General features: G+C 42.1%; 1 protein-coding gene across 5 annotated transcripts in view; it reads left to right on the top strand.

Annotated features, from left to right (window-relative positions):
- Positions 1-25,899, top strand: part of PAMR1 (peptidase domain containing associated with muscle regeneration 1) — a 158,051-nt gene that overhangs the window by 129,973 nt on the left and 2,179 nt on the right. For all 5 annotated transcript variants that reach the window (XM_057507555.1, XM_057507558.1, XM_057507557.1 and 2 more), the window contains exons 7-10: positions 19,120-19,332; positions 21,095-21,161; positions 24,251-24,483; positions 25,426-25,718. In XM_057507555.1, the coding sequence (XP_057363538.1) occupies positions 19,120-19,332; positions 21,095-21,161; positions 24,251-24,483; positions 25,426-25,718 (806 nt within the window). The remainder of the gene's footprint in view (positions 1-19,119; positions 19,333-21,094; positions 21,162-24,250; positions 24,484-25,425; positions 25,719-25,899) is intronic.

The following is a 25,899-nucleotide window of genomic DNA, read 5'->3' as shown; positions in this document are numbered from 1 at the left end:
ATTCTGGCCACCTCCTCCTTGAGCCACACCCTGTCCCAGTGAATCACCAGGTCCTCCAGTTCTTGCAGACGGAAGTCAAAAGCAGGACCATAGTAGCCCTCAGTAACCTGGGGTCAACAACACAGCAGAAATATGAGGAAACCAACTCAAAGAGATGACTTACTCCCAAGCAGGCAGAAGTTTCTAATTCCTGTACTTGAAAGGCAGGATGTGACTCTTCTCTGTGATGAGATTCAGAGCGCTGCCAGAGGAGGGAACTAGGACCTGCTGAGTTCAGACATGTATCTGACAGGGGAAATCTTTGCCCTTGGGAAGAGTGCATGCTGACCACTGTGTGTAGTGGCACCAAGACTGTCTGGCCCAGCCATGTGGTGCCTAGCACTGTGCCACTGGCAAAGAGGAACTATACACCATCACCAGAAACCATTTATCAAGTCCCTCTAGTAACCAAGACCTTGCATAGACATGTATCCCAAAGGAAGTGTGAGACCTAAAGCAAATGCCACAGACTGTAACTATCAGCGTGGCCTTAGATGTGCAGAAGAACAATAAGGATCAAAAATTGGGGGGGCAATCAAAGCAGGACAGATAATGGCCTAGGCAGGTTTTACACAAGCAGATACTGAGATGGAAGGTATATAGGTGATGTATTAAGGATATGCTCCCAGGAGAAGCTGGGAAGGGAGTGGGGAAGCTGGGCTGGGAAGGGAAGGAAGCCAGATATTCAGACAAAATCCCAACCTCAGTGGTAACTGGCAGTGTAATCTGGAATGTAAATTACGTCTCAGAGCATATCCTGGTTTAAAGCAAGCCAGTCAGGCTTTCATATCCCCACTGCTCTCAGCCATTGGCTAAGGGCTGCCCTGGGCGAGCAGGAGAATGTGCCTGACTTCCTGTGCATGTGGGTCAGGTTGTTCCAGTAGCCTGTGAGCAGTCAAAGACATCACTGGCACAGACCTTTGGAGTACAACAATATGGAGGAGGGGGAGACAGGGGCCCAAAAGAAGTAGTGAAAAGACCTCGAGGATGGAGCATTACCCACGTCTGCTGCAGTCACTTCTAGCTGGCATGTACAGGTACTTTGGGGTCACCCTAGAAGGGGCCTGGTCTGCTAGTACTCTAGGAAGTTCATACATTTTTCAGTTAATTTCACTGATTTTCCTTGCAATCAATATAAACGGAAGCTGTGGCCACAGTAGTGTGTCCTTGAGTGTGCCATTGTATTCCACTAAAAGCATCCCTTGCTTTGTCCATGCAGAGCTGACCTGGCTGTGATTATGCTGCACACTTAGAAGTTCTGTGTCATGATCCTGCCTTGTTTGAGCCTGTTGTGTTGTGTGCAAGCAGAGAAGAGAATTGTTGCTTTCTCTCTGTTTTAAGAATTTGTGTATAGAGTGGTCCTAGAGTCTTGACAATGGTAAATCCTAAACTTTACCCTTTAGATTAAGAGGAGGAAACTAAAAAAGGGAGGACTTGATATCTTGATGAACTGACTGCACAATATAAGGGTTTTGATAAACAGAGGTAATATTGGAAAGAAGGAAAATATTGCCAAATAAGCCAAAATGCCTTTAAGAAGCTGGGTCCAATCAGGGAGAGAAAAGAAATTGGTCCAAAGGATGTGACTAATATATTAAATAGTAACTTATGAGCAAAATATTGATTTCTCACCCTGTCATTCTATCCAGAATAAAATAGAGCAAAACAAATAAGCACAATGAAAAGAATGTAAGATACGTCATTATGAACTGATTTATAACTTGAGTCACAAACTCTCTCAAATCACTTTTGGTCTCAAAACACCAACAGAGATGGACAAGAGAATTCTTTCTAGCCACTTTTCCCAATGTCATTCAAAAATCACAACTCCCTTAGTGCCCAATAGTTGTAACTGGGTGAAGACATTGGTAGGGGATATCTGATATGTCCTTTGCTGGCATCAATGGGAGGGGCCAAATGTTTTATTATTTTCTATAAGATTTAGGTTTGTTTTTCCTTCTAGGAAATTCAGCATGAGTTCCAGCTAATTCAATGAGGGAAGCATCACAAAAATTGGCTGTGGCAGTTTATCTTGTAATTTCTGAACAAACCCTAACCATTTTCCAGAGAAGTCTGTCAGCTAAGGAAAAAAAAGAAGATTTACTTTATTGTTTCCCTCATGAGTATATGCATGAACTGGAAAAATTTCCCTGGAGGAAACTTCTTTAAAATTAACAAGAAACCCAAGCATTCTGGGTATCTCCAGACATTGAAATGCCCAAATTGGATTAGGCACTTGTTCTACAAAATAGCTTTAAAAGCACCAAAGCAAATATTAATGAAAATTCCATCTTTTATTTATGTGGTACCAAATCTAATGATGGGAAACCATTTCATATATACTTTATTGATCTACCCTCCTGAAGTCTTCATGGAAAGATGCATTCTCCTTTCAGTATACAAAGGATTTGAGGCAGAGGGTGTTAAGACACTAGTCTCCATCAAGTTCAAAACTAGAGGCTTTGAATTCCACATTGCCCATGTGGTCCACAATCTCTCAGATGTGGCTCTTGCCACATGGCTTGGTGGGACTCCAGATGACTGATTGATAAGCTCTGGTTATACCATCACACCTCATGAAGTCCTCTCAAAGGACTGTCCTTCCCAGGTCAGGCCCACCTGTCTCCCATTTCCAAAGAGAATCCTGATCAGCTGTCTCTTGGCATAAGCTATTCTTTTTATTTTCTTTCTATATATGTTTGTCTTTATATATATGTGCTTAAGTGTAAGAGGGATAGAAATAGATTTTCTATTTACTTACAGAAGAAATATATACTTGTAAAAATAATTAGAGTTCAGAGGTGTTTCAAATGAAAAGAGAACACTGTTTCCCTGGCCAGTCCTGGTTCCCAGTGGAATCACTGTTAACTTGGTGAGTGACCTTCCAAACTTTGTTCTATGATGTGCAAACCTACATTGTCTACATGTCATTATTTAAAAGCAGTGGTTCTCAACTGGGGGCAGTTTTGCCCCTGACCCCATGCACCGGGGACTTTTGGCAATGTCTGGAAACACAGCTGGTTCTCCTGATTGCAGGGGGAGGGTGCTACTGGCATCTAGGGGTAGAGGCCAGGGATTTTGCTCAACACCCTGCAGGGCACAGGGCAGCCCCCACCATAAAGAGTTACCTGCCCCAAATATCAGTCATGCCATGACTGAGAAAATTCATTTTAAACACAAGTGGATTAAAGTACACATACAGTTTTTCAAGTTGCTGTTTTCACTGCCCATATCATCGCTATTCTTTCTAGGTGATCCATGTTGGTCTACCTCATTTGAAAAAATGATTGCTGACTAATCTGCTACTCTAAGATGAACTTTTTGTCATATTTCATTATTATGAAGAGAGCTGCAATGAATATCCTAACATCTATTTCTTAGTTCACACACACACAGAAATATTTTTGTAGGATAAATTCCTAGATGTTGAATTGATCAAAGCATACAGATATTTAAATGTTTGAGAGCCATTGCCAAAATGGTAACTAAAAGGTTTTAGTAATTTGCAAGAAGCCATTATAAACACCAGCCCTCAAAATAAGAATTATAACCTGCATTTCAGGATCTCAGGTCTATTCTTGTCAAGCTGGAAATGGATTTATTTTCCAAGGCAAATGAATGGGTCTGAGGGGTGATTTCAGGTTGGGACTTCCTGGGGTGACCCTTGAAGACTAAGAAACTGTCAGTGCAGGTGTGGCTGATCATCAGGAGGGTGTGAGAGCCTCCAGGAGTGTCTTTAAGGGCTACTGCCCCCTGGTCTCTCTTAAGTTGTTTCCCAAGGAGGAACAACTTCTCCCAGTTCCCAGGGGACCTCCTCTGAGAGCCCAGGAATGGGAGTGGCCCCCGCCTCAGCTCTGGGGCTAAGCTAGCTCTTGCCAGCACCCTCCGTGACCCCCAGCCTTCCTGGGCCACCATGTAAGAAACTGGGGCCCCTTTTTCCCTCTGAAGTTTCCTGTTTCTTTGTAGGGAGCCCAAGGACAAAATAAGTTCACAAGTAAATGGTTGGAATCTTGTTTTGAAAAAGTGGAGAGTGAGGGATTCATTGCCCCGCTCCAATTTCCATGTTGCCTTTGTTCCTCTGGCCCAATTGACGATGCTAAGGTATCCTCCCTGCATCCTAATGAAGGCTGATGAAACAGGCTAAATCTGGGGGCACAATGCTCACACTGCAGGCTCCGACGCGCCTTTGAACAAAACAAGTCGGCTTCCACCAATTAAAGAAAAACTGTGAATCTGGGTTCATTTGGGCTTTAGAGCATCACAAGATTTCCCACTAGCCTGTCCCAAGGACTGGGAGAAACTCGGTCCGAGATGAGAGGCACACTCTATACTTTAACTTCAAAGGGACGAACCATGTTCTCCTCAGAATAAGTGATTAGGAACTTAGGGTTTTTGGGGAAACATGAAGACTGATGCAGTGAGAATGTGCTGAGACCCCCAGTAGGCCACACTTGCTCTTCTCTTGTCACAGATAAATAATGTGCTGGGGCTTGGTGGGATTAATGCCGATTGTTCTAGGTCTCTCAGGTGAGGCATTGTAAAAATAGAATTGTTTACTGGCTTTTTCACAGCTCTAAAGGCCTATCTTATCCTTAACTATGGAAGACAGATGCACCTTTGTCCATAGTGAGGGGGTGCACCCTGGGGTGAATAGTTTGGCCTTTGTGGTCAGAAAGACCTTGGTTTGGCTCTGAGCCTGCAATTTACTGGCCAGGTAGTCTTCAACAAGTCATTAAAACTCTTATGAGCAAACACCAAATACTTCTCCGAGTGTTTGTGGGGATGGAATGAAACAATCCACACAAGACACTGAGTTGAGTAATGGGAGACACTATTCTTCTTACTACTTCTGGCCCCTTGTTAACAGCATTGGTATCGGGATTGTCCAGATAAGGCCTTAGGGCAATAGTCCAGTTTCTGCAAACTATATGCTTTTATGACAAGCCTTTCTCAGGGCTCCAGAGTTTAAGAAATTTCTTCCACAACTTTCTCAGTTTCCTCTGTGAACTGCTCTTCCCAAATCGAGGCCAGACACTAAGTATTGCCTCCACTACTCTTGCATACAAGCAAGAAAGACCTGGGTTTAAAAGGCAAGACACTGCCTTTATCATAAAGGCATCCTGGATCCCAGGAGAAGAGCCCACCTTGGGCCTGAGGGATGGGGAGCCTGTGTAGCCTGGACAGTCCAGATACGGCGCTGTTAGGAATGACAAATGGGGTCACGTTGGGAGGAACTGGATTTGGATACTCTGGCCCAGGTTGCCCAAGCATCACATTTTCTGGTCAGCCCCCCTTTTTCTCATGGGTTTTTTTAACATCACTCATTTAACATGTGGTGGGCCCTGGTGGTCATGTAGGAGCCTGGAGCTCCACAGCGTCACTTATACATTTATTAGAGAGATAGGGCAAAAGAGTCTGTGCAAATCCATAGTTGTCACCCACAAGTACTTGACAACCCAGAGCCTTCAGAGATTGGGGACCCCTAGGAAGAGTGTCAGCTAGCAGACTGCTAGCTTCTTACGCACCTCCGGATGCCCGGCCCACCTTCTTCTCTCCCTACCTAACATGGACATGAACCCCTGACATCCTTCTTGGTAGGTTTAGAGGGATGTCGTCCATTTGGATTAAGATCTGTAAAGTAAAAGCTGTCACTGAACACAGTAGAAGCTGCCCTTGAGTAGTTATCAAGATATTCATTTGTTTTCATAATTCAAGGGAAAAGTGTCCTTTTCATTTGAACCATTCCTTGTTGGGTGAACCTGAATCTGCATAGACCAGGTGACATTTTAGCACTCACTCTGATGGGCTCCATGGGCCTACGGCCTCTTATCCAAAGCACTGCTGTGTCTCATTCAGGGTAAGGTGCTTGGCGGTGGGCATATAAGGGGTGGATTTTACTAGTCAACAATTAATTTCATTATGGATAGCAGTCTAGCCAGCTAACAAGAGGACAGGTGAGGCCACGTTATCAACTTTGAAGTCTGCAAGAGCTCAGGAGAGAGCATCCGCCAGCACAGAAAGGGCCAGACCCACCATCATTTCACCAGGAATTTGCCCCCACTTGCCTGCTACCTGGCAGGCCCCTCTTGGTTTTCATTCTGGCAGATGAGGTCACTGAGGCAGCACTTCATGCAGGAGGCAGGTTTTACTTTTGTTCTGGGGTAAGCAGTGATCCAGTAGAGCTGGGATGGGGTATATGCCCACCAAGGGAGGAGGGAGGAGGATGCGAATGGTAGAAGAACGTGATAGAAAAGCAGAATTAGCTTCTGAAGGACACAAACCTCCCCGACATCGTGAACCCAGAGACTGACTCCAGCCCCTTGACAAAGGCTGTAGAGCCACTACTTTTCCTTAAAGGCTTTGGCCTTGTGGAGCATTCACTAACCTGTCCCCCACCCTGCTTGAGAAGATAAAATCTTCCTCTTTGCAAAATACAAGACCTTACTGACATCTCATCATTTTAAAAACAAAAACAGTAGCTGTTATCTCTGTTCTCATCATAGGCCAGGCTGTGTGCTTCATGTGACACTGTCTCATTTAACTGCCACAGCCTCCCCATGGCATAGGTACGATCATCCTCCCCCGCCCAGATTCTTCCATCTGAACTTTGCTGGGTATCTGTTACCAGGCACTGGGAAAAAATGGCAGGCCTATACAATCTATGTTTTCTTTCTGTTTGGCAGAAACCATAAATCAATTCCAATCTCGGCCTTTACCAAGTGCAGAGAACTTCACATCTGCACAGTTCCTGCCTACAGCTTCCCCTAGTAAGGCCTTTGGTATTGGTGATGGTGGTGATGAGAATTACTAAATGGGCAGAATCTCTTAGGGCTCAAATGTGTTCAGCAGCCCAGGACCCTTCTGCAAGGTCATTTTTTTCATCCTAGACTAGGCAGAACAGAATTTCCCAGTTTGGGTCATACTTGTGGTAAGCATTTCTTATATTTTGAGAAATTGACTATGAATACCACTGGAGGACATTGTCCCCAGTAGCTGAGCATTATGACCCACCTCCCATCCCTACCCCCAGGAACTGACTCAGAAAGTTCCAACGAGACTATTCCTGAGAAGATACACTAGGTAGAGCATAGTGAAGTTTCTATCAGGTATAGAAGTTACTCATCTATTGTATGAAATGAGAATATGGCGGATTGATTTTGAATAAAAGTAAAATGACCAGGGCTTTCTGAACATTTTTCAAAGTTGACCTGTCTCTTGGGCACAGGAAGTTTCAGCTGTCTAATTAAATAGGCCATCCAAACACAGGAAGAGTGCTTTCTGAAAGACAATGTACCAGGAGCCCAGAACAATACAAATAAAGATCAAATAGCTAAACCCACAGCTAACATCATACTGAACAGCAAGAGGCTGAAAGCTTTTCCTCTGAGATCGGGAACAAGACAGGGATGCCCACTCTCCCCACTGTTATTCAACGTGGTACTGGAGGTCCTAGCCACGGCAATCAGACAAAACAAAGAAATATAAGGAATCCAGATTGGTAAAGAAGAAGTCAAACTGTCACTATTTGCAGATGACATGATATTGTACATAAAAAACCCTAAAGACTCCACTGCAAAACTAGTAGAACTAATATTGGAATTCAGCAAAGTTGTAGGATACAAAATTAACACACAGAAATCTGTAGCTTTCCTATACACTAACAATGAACTAATAGAAAGAGAAATCAGGAAAACAATTCCATTCACAATAGCATCAAAAAGAATAAAATACCTAGGAATAAACCTAACCAAGGAAGTGAAAGACCTATACCCTGAAAACTACAAGACACTCTTGAGAAATTAAAGGGGTCACTAACAAATGGAAACTCATCCCATGCTCTTGGCTAGGAAGAATTAATATCATCAAAATGGCCATCCTGCCCAAAGCAATATACAGATTCGATGCAATCCCTATCAAATTACCAACAGCATTCTTCAATGAACTGGAACAAATAGTTCAAAAATTCATATGGAACCGCCAAAGACCCCAAATAGCCAAAGCAATCCTGAGAAGGAAGAATAAAGTGGGGGGCATCTCGCTCCCCAACTTCAAGTTCTACTACAAAGCCACAGTAAACAAGACAATTTGGTACTGGCACAATAACAGAGCCACAGACCAGTGGAACATTAACCCAAACATATATGGCCAATTAATATATGATAAAGGAGCCATGGACATACAATGGGGAAATGACAGTCTCTTCAACAGATGGTGCTGGCAAAACTGGACAGCTACATGTAAGAGAATGAAATTGGATCACTGTCTAACCCCATACACAAAAGTAAATTCAAAATGGATCAAAAACCTGAATGTAAGTCATGAAACCATAAAACTCTTAGAAAAAAACATAGGCAAAAATCTCATGGACATAAACATGAGTGACTTCTTCATGAACATATCTCCCCAGGCAAGGGAAACAAAGGCAAAAATGAACAAGTGGGACTATATCAAGCTAAAAAGCTTCTGTACAGCAAAGGACACCATCAATAGAACAAAAAGGTATCCTACAGTATGGGAGAACATATTCATAAATGACAGATCCAATAAAGGATTGACATCCAAAATATATAAAGAGCTCACACGCCTCAACAAACAAAAAGCAAATAATCCAATTTAAAAAATGGGCAGAGGAGCTGAATAGACAGTTCTCTAAAGAAGAAATCCAGATGGCCAACAGGCACATGAAAAGATGCTCCACATCGCTTGTTATCAGAGAAATGCAAATTAAAACCACAATGAGATATCATGTCACACCAGTAAGGATGGCTACCATCCAAAAGACAAACAACAACAAATGTTGGCGAGGTTGTGGAGAAAGGGGAACCCTCCTACACTCCTGGTGGGAATGTAAATTAGTTCAACCATTGTGGAAAGCAGTATGGAGGTTCCTCAGAATGCTCAAAATAGAAATACCATTTGACCCAGGAATTCCACTCCTAGGAATTTACCCTAAGAATGCAGCACTCCAGTTTGAAAAAGACAGATACACCCCTATGTTTATCGCTGCACTGTTTACAATAGCCAAGATATGGAAGCAACCTAAATGTCCATCAGTAGATGAATGGATAAAGAATATGTGGTACATATACACAATGGAATATTACGCAGCCATAAGAAAAAAGCGGATCCTACCATTCGCAACAACATGGAAGGAGCTAGAGGGTATTGTGCTCAGTGAAATAAGCCAAGCGGAGAAGGACAAGTACCAAATGATTTCACTCATATGTGGAGTATAAGAACAAGGGAAAACTGAAGGAACAAAACAGCAGCAGAATCACAGAACCCAAGAATGGACTAATAGTTACCAAAGGGAAAGGGACTGGGGAGGATGGGTGGGAAGGGAGGGATAAGGGTGGGGAAAAAGAAAGAGGGCATTACGATTAGCATGTATAGTGTGTGGGGGACACGGGGAGGGCTATGCAACACAGAGAAGACAAGTAGTGATTTTACAGCATCTTACTACGCAGATGGACAGTGACTGTGAAGGGGTAGGTGGGGGGGACTTGGTGAAGGGGGGAACCTAGTAAACATAATGTTCTTTCTGTAATTGTAGATTAATGATACCAAAATAAAAAAATAAATAAAAAAAAAGATCAAACAGCTAATTATCAGCCTCAGCCCCCAAATTGCTGTCAGATGAATGCACAGCAGTCTGTGTATTCCAATCATGGATACTGTCTCATTCACAGCCGCAGAGGACAGGAAAACATCAGGGGGGCAGAATTCCATTGGCTGGAAAGGGATAAAAAGGGGTTTTAGTTGGGATTACATCACCCGCTGGTGTCATTCATTATTCCTGGTTGGGGAAGCTCTTTTTAAAGTAAAACATATTCAGAGGCACCAAACTCAAATATCTGTTGACAGACAAAACTGAGGAATGATGAGCACCCGTACCCTAACCGTGACCCACAGGTGACCCATTCATCCAATGGTTATTTCTGGGTTTTGTGTGAAGTCAGGTTTCCAGAAGGAACAAGGCTCCAATGAGAAAGTTAATGACTTTCCAACCAGAACTGAAATTCTGTCACAAATTGTTTCCTTGATTTTGGTGAGGAGCTAGAATGTGTGGATTCCAAGACTGTGCTAGGAATTGAGACTAACCTTCTTCCACTACCTGCCACCAGCTGGATAATGGAGGAATGGATTTTACTGACTTTGGATTCATTGTCTTTGCCGAATTTCTCAGATAATCTTATAGCTCTGAAACCTAGTTCCTATTAAAGAGACAGAATTTTACCCTGACTTAGTCCCCCGATCCCCGCCCGTCATGTGGCTCTCTGGCTACCATAAATATTTCATTACAAATATAAAATTTGAGAAAAAAAGGGTGCTTTTTAATGTGCAACTTTGTAAATGATATCAAACCATTTCTGAAGGCAAGCAGGGTATGAACAACAGTAATTAAAATGAAGCAAAGTAATGTAGAAGCAGGGCAAGAACAAGCAAAGGAGAATACTAGATGGGATGAGTTAAATTGATCTTCAACATCTGCATCAAATGAAGTGATCATCCTCACATGTCTCTGATTCCTGGCAGCAAAGGCAAAATGAGAAATACTGTCCATGGTATGGCTCTACTTGTATATTAAATGAAAGGGAACACAAGTCCATTTTATTATAACTCCTACTGTTTTCCTCTCCTTATTTAATGATGGGGGCTGCAGAAATGCTTTCCACTTCAGTTTTGTAAATAACAGAAGTTTAACCTTGTACTTAACATTTCTGAAAACTAGATCCTTCTACCTCCCCTGAGGGGAAAAAAAGGTAGCTGGGCTTTATATGCTTCCACCATTGCTCTGTATGCTGACCCATGGGCTTCCAACTCCATGCTCCAGCAGCCCTTCCCAAGGGCTTTCTCCAGCTCTGAATCCACTCTCTCCCATTTGTGGGCAGACTGTAGGTGTTGGGGAATTGATGCTTATCTCCTCCTTCAACAAATGATTGATGGCAGCTGGTAGTAACTCAAATCTCTTGCTCCTTGGGTATGCTAACTCTAAGGCAGGGTCTACACTGGCTCCCAGGTTCCCAATGGCATTGAGCTCCAGTTGCCCCAGTGGTGACTTGCTTGACAATGTGAACTTCCCTGTCTCATTTTCCCCAAACGAATTTTAGTCCTTCCTGGGATCATATAATAAACTATTACCTCAATAAACTATTTGCACTCCTATCTCTATCTCACACCCTGCTTCTGGGGGAACTCAATCTAAGACATTTCATTGAAGTATTTCTTTAAAGGGCTAACTTAGTAGAGGGCTAGAGGTCAGGTCAGATGATCACTATTTGGTTATTTCTTTAAAATGTTAGGTAAACCTTTAACCAATGTTGAATAACATGGTCAAATTACATTTTCTGAAGGATGCTTACAATATGATCGTCTGTATTGTTGACTTTAAAAGATCCAGTGTTAGACCAAAGAATTGATATATCTTTCATGATTGTGCCCTTGATTGACTGGTCACATTGCATGAACTGAAATATGTGCCCTGGTTAAATGGTAACTCTGTGTCAACAGTTCTCTCTAACACCACAGAGGGAACATAAATGTGATAAACCTGGGAGCTTGAATTCCAACAAATCCCCTATGGTTATTCTTAGTAGAAGCACCTAAATTAGGACCTGGTTCCTTCATCCAGCTTCCCACCTGCAGATTAAGAGGTTTTCTTTCAGACAACACAGCAAGATAAGTGGTATCAATCCAGTTCATTCCCTTGTACGTGATGAAATCTTCACTGCAATTCAGAACAATCAATTGCTAGGGCTGGCTAGTATTTGCTGAGACCTAATACCCCATTCAAATTCACTTAATGCCCCCATGATTACCTTTATTCCTTGGTTAGGGTCTTAAGTTCTGATGTAATATTTGAAGCAAAGTTAAGACAGGCCCTAGTTATTTAGGATGAATTGGTGCTAATGAAAAAAAATACACATATATGTATCTACAACAACAACATTACACACATATATACAAAATAAGATACATAGATATTAATATATATATATATATAATATATATATATTATATAAACAATATATATATATTGTTTGGTAAAAGTCTGACCTCTGAAAAAACTAATTAGAAAGAAGTCCCCAAATCATTTTTTAAATAAGTGCTTAAGTGAAGCTGGGGAGAGCCTTGAGATGCCTCAAGTACTGTAGTAAAATAAGCCTTAACTGATACCACTTTTATTTCTGGGTTTAAATGAAAATTTTTCCATGTTAAAGATACAGAAAAACATTTGCCAGTGACTTGTTCTGCTGGGCACAGGGAGGCACTCATTAAATATGTGGTGCAAGAAAATTAATGAAATCAATAGCCTACTACAGTGTACCGGTCTTTCCCCATAGAGAGACACGCGGGGCTTGCAAAGGCAAAGCAGTGATTGGGTTCTTTTGGCTCCTCGGGGCTTTTTATAGATCTTGTCTCCAGGATTGAACTTAGAGCTTTGAGACCAGAGCAAAAGGAGAGATAAATACTCATGGGTGTGTGGTGTGTGTCATAATGAAATTCTAGATTCATTCATAAAAAGATATTTTTGTGAACAAGGACATACTGATGGATAGCAATATAATGGAAGAAGTCTGTTTTCTTGCTACAGCTGTGATCTGCCTCCTCAGTTTTGTGATTATGAGGGGGATGGGGAGGTGAATCCACTCCCTAAATTAGGGATGGAAAGTGTGAAAGTGTGGGCTTCCATTTTTCATATTCAGTGTAATTGATCTGAACAGAGGACACAGAAAAAGTGGCATTATTTGTGTGTACTGAAGAGCTGCTTTCCTACATACGTCTCCACATCATCCTGATATGCCCCCTGATGTCTGCACCATCATGTCCATTTCTTGGAGACCTAGACCTGGTCATCTCAGTGACCTTATTTTGAGTAAAAATCTCTGAGTACTGATCCGGGGAGAAAAAGACATAACTTTACTTGCATTAAATCAACTTAAATTCAACTCAAAGACACACAATTCATGCTTGTGAAAAATTCACAGTCAGTTATTGTTGGTGCCTCCTCTAGACCCCAGGGCTGTAAAAATCTCCCTGACTTTACACAGACAGTATCTGATCCAAAATATATATATATGTATATATATATATATTCATATATATATAAAGATATCTATATATCTTATTGTGTATATATGTGCAATGTTATTATTGTTGTAGATACATATATATGTATTTTTTTTTCATTAGCACCAATTCATCGTAAATGACTAGGGCCTGTCTTAACTTTGCTTCAAATACTACATCAGAACTTAAGACCCTAACCAAGGAATAAAGGTAATCATGGGGGCATTAAGTGAATTTGAATGGGGTATTAGGTCTCAGCAAATACTAGCCAGCCCTAGCAGTTGATTGTTCTGAATTGCAGTGAAGATTTCATCAGGTACAAGGGAATGAACTGGATTGATACCACTTACCTTGCTGTGTTGTCTGAAAGAAAACCTCTTAATCTGCAAGTAGGAAGCTGGGTGAAATGGAACCAGGTCCTAATTTAGATGCTTCTGCTAAGAATAACTATTGGGGATTTGTTGGAATTCAAGCTCCCTCTGTGGTGCTAGACAGAACTGTTGACACAGAGATGACCATTTAACCAGGGAGAATCCTTGAATGGTGGGTTCTGGATCCACACTGTTTAGCTTGGGGAAACCTACTGTCTCAGAGCACTTGATCCTTTCAGGTAAAACAGCTGTGTTGCTGTGGGGCTGGGCTGGAGCCTGAGGGTATCAGTGGAGGTTGGAGGCCCTCTGATAAGATCTAGCCTTAGTTGCCCTGCCAGCCATCCTCCCCAAGGTCTCCCAGGGGTGCTGAAAGACATGCAGGGCTCAAATGCCTAGGGCTGAGACAAGTGCGTCTCTGGCGTCTTGCCACCTCCCAGCAGTGCTGCCGTGGGGTGGGCGGGGTGGGGGAGTAAGGGACCCTGAGGCCCAAGGCTAAGAAAAACAGCAGAGCTGTCTTAGGTTAGTTCGCCAAACTATACCCTGAGTCATGCATATGGGACCTCATTTATTAAAGGGAGTACTCCCAGTGTCAACTAGTAAGAGAGTTTGGGAAGCAAGATAGGAAAGAGGAAGAAAGGAACCAAGCAAGAGTGATTTCAGTGGAACTCCCAGACTCAGCCTGAACCTCCAGGGTGCTGAGGAGTATAAGTGACACCCCAAGGAACAGGAGTGGGCATTTGTACTTCCATACTTATCAGACATGCTATAGGCAGCCCTGGGGTGGGCATGAGGAGACAAAAGTCTAGGCGTTTTTCAGCTCTTCATACAAAGAAGATGATGCTCATGCCCAAGGGCAGGTGGCAGGTGCCAGCTCTCAGCAGCAAAGCACACATGTACAAGTTGACCTGCTAAAGGGATATGAGGGTGCCTGGGTAGGGCACCAATAGCGTTCACAATGCCATTGCTTTGTCCTTCTGTAAAGTGGTATCCCAGGAGACCACCTCATACTGTCGCCCTGAAAAAGAAAATAGGAAGACAAGGGTAGATGTTTATCTGAAACAGTATCTCAGAGAAACACACCCCTGAGGACTGTTTTTGTTCACAAAATAACATGTAAGGGCATGCTAAATTTAATATGTTTATGTCCACAGACAGAGTCCCAAAAGTAACAGGTCAGTGTGCTATTATTAATGATGGAATATTTTACTTAGCAGATGAAGAAACTCATGCTTCCTCAGACCAAAGATGCAGATGTTTTAAATTCTCACTTGGCTTCGTGTGAAAAATTCCATCTCACAGAGGAAAAATCAAACACAAAGCCCTTGAAAGATCAAATAGAAAAGAGTCAGGAGTCTGTTGAATGCAGAGATGCAAAGGATTCTAAAAAAAGAACCCATAGGGAGAAAAAACGAAATTATTTTGAAATCTAACCCTGGGGAGATGTTCTGATGAGATGCAGATGATCTGTGAGCCCAACAGGTAGATGTCTAAACTGGGAGAAAAAAGGATGGATGGAGGAAGTCTTAGAATTCTTTTCAAAAGCATCATAGGAGCGGGTACAGCTTTGAAAGTGCAGAAAATAAATGACAGGGAAGAGAGAATAATGCCCAGTGATATTCGACATAGAAATATAATTTTAAGGCTTCAATGTGCAGGATTAAAACAGATGAATGTTCTTCTTTGGTACCCAGAGTCTGACTCAACACACTGGACCCAGGTGTAGAAGCTCATCATGTATAGACATTACTGAGAAGCCAGAAATTAGAGTGGACTAAGCTTTATTCTTAAATAGGCCCAATAATGGGCCTTAAGATTTCTTTGTGTTTTCCTTTAAGATATATGAATTTGAGGAATTGATTTTTAAAAGCAGTTGGGTGCTTTGTAATTCAAGGCAAACAAAGGAAAGGAGACTGTATGTTATTTAAATTCCTCCTCAAACCCAGCCCAGCCAGATAACTGTTGTTATCCTGTTTCACAGATGAGAAAAGCAAGGCTTGGAGAAATTCAGCAAATTTCTCAGGCCCTAGTTCATTAAGTAGAAAAATGAATAAATTTCTCCCTTTGTCCCTTTGACTCACCAGTGGAGATTTATTGAACACATACTGTGTGCTTATTCTGGACACTGGGGAACCAAACGATTGTTTGAACCTATATCTATCTGATTCTGGAAGCCGTTTACTTTCCACCAGAGTCTAGGGACAGAACTCATTTAAATCTGAGTTCATGGAAAGTCAGATTACTCTGATTATGCAAAATGGTAAAGGGATTTACATGAGGTGGAAAGAGTATGGAAACATAAAAAAAGGTGTGGAATCCTAAATGCTAGGTTTATAGGCTTAGCTGGGAGGACCAGAGCCATTTTGCTTAATACTTAAAAAAATAAAAATAACAAACAGCGACAAGAATAATAAACAACAGACTTATAGTCATATTTTCTGGTTATAAAACTTGGGGAAAAAAGTATCAAAAGCAAAAATCATTCTCATGTTACGAGTCAGAGATAATGACTATAATTACTTTAAAGTATGCTTTCCCAATCCCTCTCCACAACTTGACCGCTTAAAATGTTCTTTGATTTTGATTTTTGACAGTTTTATGTAATATCACTATGTGTGGTTTTCTTCATAAATATCTGACTTGGGACTTTGTGAGTCTGTAGGGCTGATGTCTTTGATCAGTTTTAGAAAATTTTCAGCTATTATCTCTGTAAATACTGGTTTTACTCCATCCTCTCTTCCCTTTCTGGGGTGCCAATTACATTGATTAACTTTCCCATTCACACTGTATCCATATGTTTTCCTGTACATTTTTCACCTTTCTGTCTCTTGGGCTTCATTTTGAATTTTTTCTTTCAAGTTCTCTTTCAGTTTATTAATACTTTTCAGCTGTAATCAATTTACTATTAATTTAACTGAGTTTTAAATTTCTGTCATTGTAAGTTTTCAGTTCTAGATTTCTTAAGGTTTGCAATTTTCTACTGAAGTTCTCAATTTTGTCCTTTATTTCATGAACATAGTATATTTTAAGTAGTGTCAGCCAACTACACTAACTGACCCTTTATAAATCTGTTTCTGTTGTCTGTACAACTCTTGAATTTTAGCTGTATAGTCTGGCCTTCCATTCGACCTTAACTCTAAAGCCTCATTTGGCTCTATCGTGGTGGCATTCCATGAACAATGACTTAAAACCAAATACTAGTTCTCCATTCTAAGATCCTGTCAAGTATAAGAGGCATTGTTAGCTTTATTATAGCTTTTCTGGGGGTTGGGAGTAAATAAGTAACACACAGAAAGCACACATGAGACCTGATTTCAGACATATCACACTATAAAAGAGTAGGCATCTAAGAATTATAGAAATATGGCAGAACTTCTCAGCCTTGGATAGACTTGTTGGTATAGTTTGAGCCAATTTCTCTTTAAGTCTTCTTTTAAAGCCTCCTCAGTGAAAGAGGGAACTTGAATTGTTCCAAGGCTTTGTTACCTCCAAGGGCTCAAGAACTTTCCAATGTTTCTGCTAGTTTAACCCACATTAAATGTAATAGAAATATGATCTGTGAGAATCCTGCACATAGGAAGTCATGCAGTGGGAGCCTAGTATACCATGGGAGTATTTACTTCAAGAGAAGAAAACCCACCTATCAAGCTAGTAATTACTTTTATTTCAGTAGAAGAGATTTCTTCTGCTGAGGCTGATATGGCTAGAGAGTAGTTCATTTTCTTTCAGTATTCCAGGTCTGCTCTGAAGTACCACCCAGGTTTTCCTGGCCATGAGATCTAGCAAGAAGAGCTCAGAACGGATGAGGAACTACATTTGTATTCCACAAATCAGAGCCCTTTGATAGGCTAACTGGCCACAGATTCCAGTCCCTACCAGGGGGTAGGGGCGGGTCTGTGGCCCAGGGCCCAGTGATGAATACAGCCCTCCTCTAAGCGGGGAGCCACTTCTCAATGCTAGCTGATTGTTGCCATGTGGGAATACAGGCCTGGTGTTTCCAGATCTAAATTTTTTCAGAGGCCAATAATACAGAAGTCTGTGGGAAATGTCCTGATTTTTATGTTACCAATGAGTTCCATTTTCAAAAACTTGCAGGTGTAACGCACCATGTTTTTGAGGAAATTGTAGGCTGTAGCTTCCTGCCAGTTGTTTTTGGGCTGCATGAGTTATTCAGCGCTGAGTGAGTCTATACTGTAAGAAGGTAGCCCCATCACTGAAACAACATGGACTGTTTTCTCTGCCTCTTCCTTCCCCATCACAGATTCCTGGAAATCTAAGCACTGGGGCTTTCTGAGTTGCTCTGAAGCTTCAAAGAGTGCATTGCCTTCTCTATGCTTTTTTGGCATTTATAGAAAATTCCCTCAGGGAGGTCCCATTTTTACACTTAAAATGTGGTTTGCGAGTCACCCACCAGGGAAGCTGCTCAGATGCCAGAGCCCAAAAGCATACAGAACCTCACTGAGATCATCTGCCATGTGGCTTATAGGCAGTCTTAGAGGAGACAACCAGTAATTTGGCTTAATATTAGCAACCTTGTCAAATTGCACATAGGGTAATGATTAACTTTGTTTTCAAATATTTTAGAAATGTGTGAATGGAGATTCTTTTTTGCCTGGAGGCAAGCAAATAAATCACTTGAAAGGTAATTGGGTCACTTATAGGAAGAAAAGCATGTCAAATGCATAATCGCATTGCACAGGGGCTGTTTTATATGATGAGCCTGTGTCTAGAGGAAATGATTAAAAAGAGACTAGGGAGGCTGACAGAGTGATAGGTACCCAGACTCAGTAATTAAAGGTTGAGTTCTTCAGGGGACTTACTCTGTACCCTTAAGCAAGTAATATTCAGTATTGTGCCATAACCCATCTGGGAAAAATATATTATCTATCTGGTGGGATATTTCCAGGACATATTTAATATCCTGTTCAGTGCTCAGAATAGCTGGTAATGCCGTTTCTACTTTAACTAGCTGTCCAACATGAGCTAGAGAATAGAAATAATCTTTGTAATGAAGAGTATTAAGTGTTTAGATTTGGAGATCAAGGAGAAATTGTTGTGTCTCTGAATTTTTATCATCTTCTAAGTATTTTTTTAACTATAACTTTCAACACACTGATTTTCCTGGAGATGAAATATAAACTCTAAGTTCATTTCATATATGTACTCTTGTGTCTAATGAGTTCTATTTTCCTGGTGCAACCAAATAGGAAACTGAATAGTCTAGTTTAATTGCTCCAGCTTTAGGGAATGAAGAAGGTAATATAAAATGGTGAAAAACAATACCTTTTGAATACTGGTCATCAAATCTAGGTGAAATGTTTTTATTTTGTCCAGGCCTGCCCAGCGATCACAGTTTGAGAAAAACATGAACAAGATCGTATGCAAGCCTGTTGGGGTGTCAAATTTATTTATATATGGAATGAAATACTTCTTGATTCAAGAATAAATCACTAAAGCAAGGGGAAGACATGTTTCACACACGCATTTGCTATTACGAGTTTTCTCTTGGTAGTTCCCTTGAGTGCCATTGTTGGCAGGCTCCAAACCGCTGCATTTTTGATTCAATGAAACATGAACAGATTTGATTCTAAAATGGAATGCTTCCGACTTTTAATAGCCCTCCTTTTCCTTTCTCTTTTAGTTCTTGAAGAACAAAACTGCTCAGACCCTGGGGGCCCAGTCAATGGGTACAAGAAAATAACAGGAGGCCCTGGGCTGATCAATGGGCACCATGCAAAAATTGGCACCATTGTGTCCTTCTTTTGTAACAACTCATATGTTCTTAGTGGCAATGAGAAGAGAACTTGCCAGCAGAACGGCGAGTGGTCAGGGAAACAGCCCATCTGCATAAAAGGTAACTTGCAAATATTTCTGAAGTCCATGGAAGTAGCTAGAATTGCTGGGCTTTTTGGTAGCTCCCAGACATGTTTGTGAGCCCCTGAAAAAAATGCCTTTCTCTCTCAAGTTCTCACATGAACTGTTTATAACTCTAGATTATAAACATCCCTAAAAACATTTGTTTCTTTCGTGGACCTTCAAAGGACTTGCTTATCACAGCATCTGATGGGATCAGGAAGATTGATATAGTTATCAGAGCAGTTTAGTAAAAATGACAGGGCAGAGTTTTACATATGCAAGCCCAAGGCAAGCAGTTAACATGTGCTTATGTACTACATTTATCTACCCTCTATGCAATATTAAATTAGTGTAGGAAATAAAGGAACAAAATAGACATGTCATCTCTGCCAGTGGGGAAGGTTTAAGATGTTAACATGTTTAAAACCACCTTAAAATGATGGTAAACCCTTGAACATTCAAGGCAGAGTTATAGGAACAGGTAAATAGTGTATGCTCAGAGAAAGGAACTCACCATATCACCTGAAATAGGGGCAATTGCATGTAGCAGGCAGGATTGGAGCCAGTATGGGAAGCTGGGAAGGATTTGGAGAAGAGATGAGGAATTGGCACAATATTCCAGTCATAAGACAAAGGAAAAAAAAAAAAAGAGATGTAGGCAGAAATGCAAGAATGGTGGCAAACTCAAAGTGAGGCAAACTGGGAAACTAGAAGGTAAATTTTCAAAGGTGTTTTGGGACCAGAAAAAAATGGAATGTTGTAGAGAGGAGGTGGAGCCTTACCCTTTGGCAGTGGGGTGTGTGTAGTTTCTTACTGAATTGATTCACTGGTTGCCCCAGGTCAACAGCCCCTTTATTTTGCGGGCAGGTCACAATTACCTGGCTGTTTCCTGGGAAGAAAAACATGTCCTTGGCCTAGATTATCCAGATAATTGCCTCAAAGCTTCCACTTTCCCTTCAGGGTGTCTGTCAACAGCCCAACTCATGGGGAAAGGCTTGAAAGAGAAGGGTTTGTGAAAGGAATAAATCACTTTAGACTTTAGCCAGAACCGACCTTCACCCCCAGCAGCACAGATTCTGATTCTTGATTTCATTAAGGATGGAAACGCTGTTACATACATCCTTGGAGATTTTTGTGAACCCTTCTCTTACAAATTAATATGACCCAAGTTCTCTAGTTTGCTAATTAGATGAATGTTGGCTGCCTGACTGGGAAAATGAGATGGGAGGGATTCCTTTTCACTTGTGAAGAAAGACTTCAACAAAATTAAACTGGGCTTTGAAGGTGCCCTCAAAAGGTTGTTAGGAGCCTTAATTACAGAGAAAGGATATGGAAGAATCAGTTACTCAAGCTTTGTCAGTGGTTGACACTGCTGTCTGCTTTTCAGTGAGAGCCCTGTAATTCCCTATGATAGGCTATATTTTAGAAATTTCACTTTGACTTCTATTCCATTTTCCATCAAGTTCGCTAATATTATTCATGTAAACAGATCATCCTATTCTATTACCTGCCACTGTTCCAAATCACCCAACTTTGCAGAGGTGTTTGCTTTGGTTCTTCAGAGGGGCTTGTGAACTTAGAGGAAAGGCAGCACCCTGCTGCTGAGGGGGCTGTCCGAGCTTAGCTGCGTGTGACCCCTCTGAGACCCCGGGGAATAGGCACCTGGTGTCCAGAAAGGGTGGTCAGTGATGAACCTGAACTGAATGCTGTGAACGGTCAATACGGGAAAAGATTATGCAGCGTTCACTCTTTCTCTCTAGCCTGCCGAGAACCAAAGACCTCAGACCTGGTGAGACGGAGAGTTCTTCCAATGCAGGTTCAGTCAAGGTGACATGGAAATACTTGAACTCTGCTTTAAAGGCAAATGAATGTGTCTCTTCTCCCCCCTCTCCCCTCCACTTCCCCACTTGTGTTTGGCCAAAGACAGTCTGGGTTTCTTGGGGACACTCAGTGCTAACTGGTCATGAAAGAACAGAGGTTGTTAGATGGACGTTTGTTTAGCCAAGTGTCTTTAGCCAAGAGGTAGCAACTGTTGGCAGATGTACAAATTTCATTGGATCATGGGAAGCAAGACTTTAAGATGACCTTTAAGGAACTGGATTTTAATACTTGATTCTTCTTAAAATTATTATGTATTTATTATAGCAGCTTCTAGGAGATGGCATTCCTACCAAATCCAGCCCCCTGTGGCTTAGGGAGATGCTCTTGGTAGTAATCAAGTGGATGAGGTAGGCTGGTGGAGCCCAGGAACTAGAGATAAATACCCTGCCCGGATGAGGGATGTGAGCCCTCAGGTACTTTCTCCTGCAAACAGAGGTAGGGACCACCGGCAGGGAGAGCATAGGCCCATTTCTACTTATCCTTGTTTCATAGGAATTACTCTTTTTATCTAATCTCCTACCATTCTCCTCACTCTCCCCTCCAGCTACATGGACCACCCTGCTTTTCCACTACACCATCAGCACCTTTACATGTGTGGCTCCTTCTGTCTGGAACCTGCTTCCACTGGATTTCAACCAGGCTAATGCCTCACTTCCTTCAGTTCTCTGCTCAGTTTTTACCTGGCAGAGAGACCTTCCCTGACTGTCCCCACCCCACCCTCAGCGCAAGAGCTGACTTCCTTGTCCAGCTCCTGCAGGCCTGTGCCATGTTGCAGTTTTCATCCTAGCATCCATCTGTACCCATTGTCTTATGTACATTTTTTTGTTTGTTTAATTTCTGTCTCCCCCAAATGCCACCAAAAAATGTAAAAGTTACAAGTGCAGGAACATTTTCTGTTTGGTTAATGGTGAAGTTCCAGTGCCAAGAACAGTGCCTGCATAGTAGGCACCCCAGAAACATTTACGGATGAATGACTGGGCTGACAGACAAGGGTTCAAGAGTGGATTCTGGTTCTGTCTCTCTTTTAGTTCTTGGGCAAGTTCCTAAATTGCTGAGGATTTAGTTTCCTCTTTTGAAAAAATAAGGATAATCATAGTAATAACATCTGTCTCTGGGGATAGTTGTAAGGATTAAATGCAATGCTAATAGTGTTTGTTGACTATTTGCTCTGTGCCTGTTACTCTTGTGAGTGCTTTACATGTATTAGCTCATTTAATCCTCACTACCACTTCTGAGGTAACTGTTATTATTATTATTACCATTTTGTTATAGATTTTATCACCATTTTTGTTACAGAGAGGTAAACTGAAGCTCAGAGAAGTTAAATAATTTGCGCAGGGTCACCTTTCTAGAAAAAGTGGCAAAGCCGGATGCAAATTCAGGGTCTTCAGAGCCTTCAGGGTCTCAGGCTCTGCTCTCTTTGGCACTAAGCTTTAACTAAGGTCCATGTAACTGCCTTAGCAAAATGCCTTGCACATATGAAGGTCTGTCAGTGGTCGCTATTGCTTCTAGAAACAGGGACAATGAATCCCAGTGACTGGCACGAGACCTGAAATATTCATAAATTAGGATAGTCATCAATCTCTTGCCCTTCCTCTGACTTTCTCATTCCATTTCTGTCTTTCCCTCTGAAGGCAAGGCCTTTCCTTGGGAACAGTGGCAGTAGAGTCCAAATTCTATCCCCTTTTCTGATCTTTGTGATTTACTTGGGGTTAGACTCTCCACTCAGTACGATAAACCTGTTCTTCCCAAGTAGCAGAGACCCTGAGCTGTTGAAAAGACCACTCGGTTTGCATTTTAAAAGCAAATGGAATGGGAAATTATAAGAGGTGACAAGGTGCCAGATACGCTTTCTCATATAGATGAGAAAGCAAGCCTCAAACTTGGCTTTAAGGAGCTGTCTGAAAGATAGGCTGCTGGAGTGGGGTTATGCCTGGGAACTCCCAAAGGCAGTACAGAGACCTTCAACACATAGTCCAAAAATGAGCTTGTTTCCAAGTTCAAATGCTCCTTGAACTCTGGGCCTCATTCTAAACATGAGCTAAAAGCTTTGTGGAATGAAACCAGTGTGGATGTAATATGTGCTCTGAGTGAAGCACTGTACAGACACATGAAATAGATTTCCCAAGATGGTAGTAAATTGGTAGAGACACTGGCTGGGAATCATGACTGCTAAACACTGCCTTGGGCACTGTCTTGGCTTCCTGTGTGCCTGTGCCTCAGACACTCCCTTACCTCCCTGGGCTTCCTTTCTCCATTCATCAAGCAGGGATGAAAACATTGTTTCCTAAAGGAATTCTAACTTTTCAGTTCCCAGCATTATGCACTGATATAAAAGGAGCACAAGCTGTACAATGTGCACACATCTCTCCCAGGGGTGGTCTCTGGGGGCTTTGATTTCAGAGCTCATTCAAAAAGCCTTTTCACATTTACACACAAAGCTCCATATTTCCGCTCATCAGTGTGCCCTGAGAAAGTTCTGTTCTCTGAGGTGTACTAATCACATCTGCTAACTGCTACATCAAGCTATTGTATTAACATCGGTTAGTTGAGTCAGTTCTTAATATTGCCCCATTTTGATGAGTTAGAGTAAAACAATATGCCTGGATTTCTCTCACTCAGATTAACTTTATTTCCTGTTTAATTTCACAATTTGTGTGTGTGTGTGTGTGCATGTTACAGCCTACTTTTTGATAGCAGCTATTATGGCAGATATCGCCCTGTTTGGTTAAAATCCTAGGCTGCTAGAAGCATGCCAGAAATGGAGACAGGAATAAAGGGTGAGGAGTGCAAGAGAATGTGCTTTGTGGTTCAATGGAAGAGAGAGAGAGAGAGAGAGAGAGAGAGAGAGAGAGAGGGAGAGAGGAGGGAGAGGGAGAGAGAGGTGAATGGGGAGAGGGAAAGAGACAGAAAATGACATAGCCATTTTTTTCTCCTGAAACCACATATCTACATGGAGATTGGCATGGATACTAAAGAGGCCACAATGACTGTCTCTCGCCCTGCTCTCTCTGGGCCCGTGTGCCCCGGTGCAGGGAGACGCCATTGCACCAGCTGTACTCGGCATCCTTCAGCAAGCAGAACTTGCAGAGCACCCCTACTAAGAAGCCAGTCCTTCCCTTTGGGGACCTGCCCGCCGGGTACCAGCATCTGCATACCCAGCTCCAGTATGAGTGCATCTCGCCCTTCTACCGCCGCCTGGGCAGCAGCCGGAGGACGTGCCTGAGGACAGGGAAGTGGAGTGGACGTGCCCCGTCCTGCATCCCTAGTGAGTCAAAGCTTGTCCTGGGGCTGGAGCAGCTTACATCTTCCATGCCTGCTTGTGGAAAGCCGTTAACTCTGTTGAAGGCTTTTTGGGGAAGGCTCCTTGTCCTAATGGTCCTCTAATGCATTCCATAGCGTGGTGATGTCTGAAATTCCACAGTTAAGAGCGTCCTTTCTTTGGCTTAAATTTATAACTCAGAAAAAATTAACTCATTAAATCTTAGATGACTTTTTTGGGGAAGGGCATACTTTCTTGTGGATAACTCTATCATATTTACTTGGAGAAAAGGGAGAGAATGGTCATTAAACACCAAGGGGGGAAAAGGATAAAGGTGCAAAAGGCTTTCCAGTTCTGTCATTTTGGTTATCCTGTCTTAGCTCCATGCTCATCATCCAATAGTATTAAGTAAGCAATTGTTATTAATTCGGTAATGAGGTATTAATTACCCATAACTTTATGATGATGATTACTGAGATAATATGTGGCGGTGTCTGGAATGGAGTGTTGCATGTACTAAGCTACATTCCCTCCTCTGTCAAAGAACAGTATGGCTTCATTCATTGTGGTCATGTTTGTAATGATAGTCATGATATTTTCAGTCTGTTTAAATATGCATCATCTCATCCAGTCTCTTCAAGAACTCTATGAGATGACTTTGTTTACTATATCCATTTGGCAGGCAGGAAGACTGAGGCTCTAAGAGATTAGGCAGCTTACTCAAAGTCCTACTAATAGTTAAGTGCCTGGGACCAGAAGTCTCCAATCTTAACCCTAGACTTCAAGGCCAACCATGTTGATTGATTAATATTTAAAGGGGGAAAAAATAGTTAGAATCTTAGTGGTCAGCACATCCATGGGACCCACCTTTCCAGATTTGGGCTTTCTCGGTAAAATGACACATTCGAAGCCTGAGCTTATCTTACTGAACTGGTGCTTTCTCCATAGTCTGTGGGAAAACTGAGAACATCACTGCTCCAAAAACCCAGGGGATGCGCTGGCCATGGCAGGTAGCCATCTACAGGAGGGCCAGTGGGGTGCCTGGGGGCAGCCTACACAAGGACACATGGTTCCTGGTCTGCAGCGGCGCCCTGGTGAACGAGCGCACTGTTGTGGTGGCTGCGCACTGTGTAACCGACCTGGGGAAGGTCACTGTGATTAAGACGGCAGACCTCAAAGTTGTCCTGGGGAAATTCTACCGAGATGATGACCGAGATGAGAAGACCATCCAGAGCTTGCGGGTAAGAAAGGGTTGTAACTGGAAACTGGGTCTCAGCTCAGCAAACTTGAAGCACCAGCAGAGCAGTGACGGTCTGTCCTGTTACCAAAGCACGTCAGTACCCAGCCTGCCTGAAGCAGATGTCCAGGACCTCATGTTGACTGACACTAAAAAAAGGCATCCAGAAACTGTGGGTCTTTTTT

The sequence above is a fragment of the Manis pentadactyla genome, chromosome 9 (assembly GCF_030020395.1).
Source record: "Manis pentadactyla isolate mManPen7 chromosome 9, mManPen7.hap1, whole genome shotgun sequence".
NCBI lineage: Eukaryota > Metazoa > Chordata > Mammalia > Pholidota > Manidae > Manis > Manis pentadactyla.
Note: the sequence above shows the minus strand (reverse complement) of the source record. Positions and strands in the feature narration are given on the sequence as shown.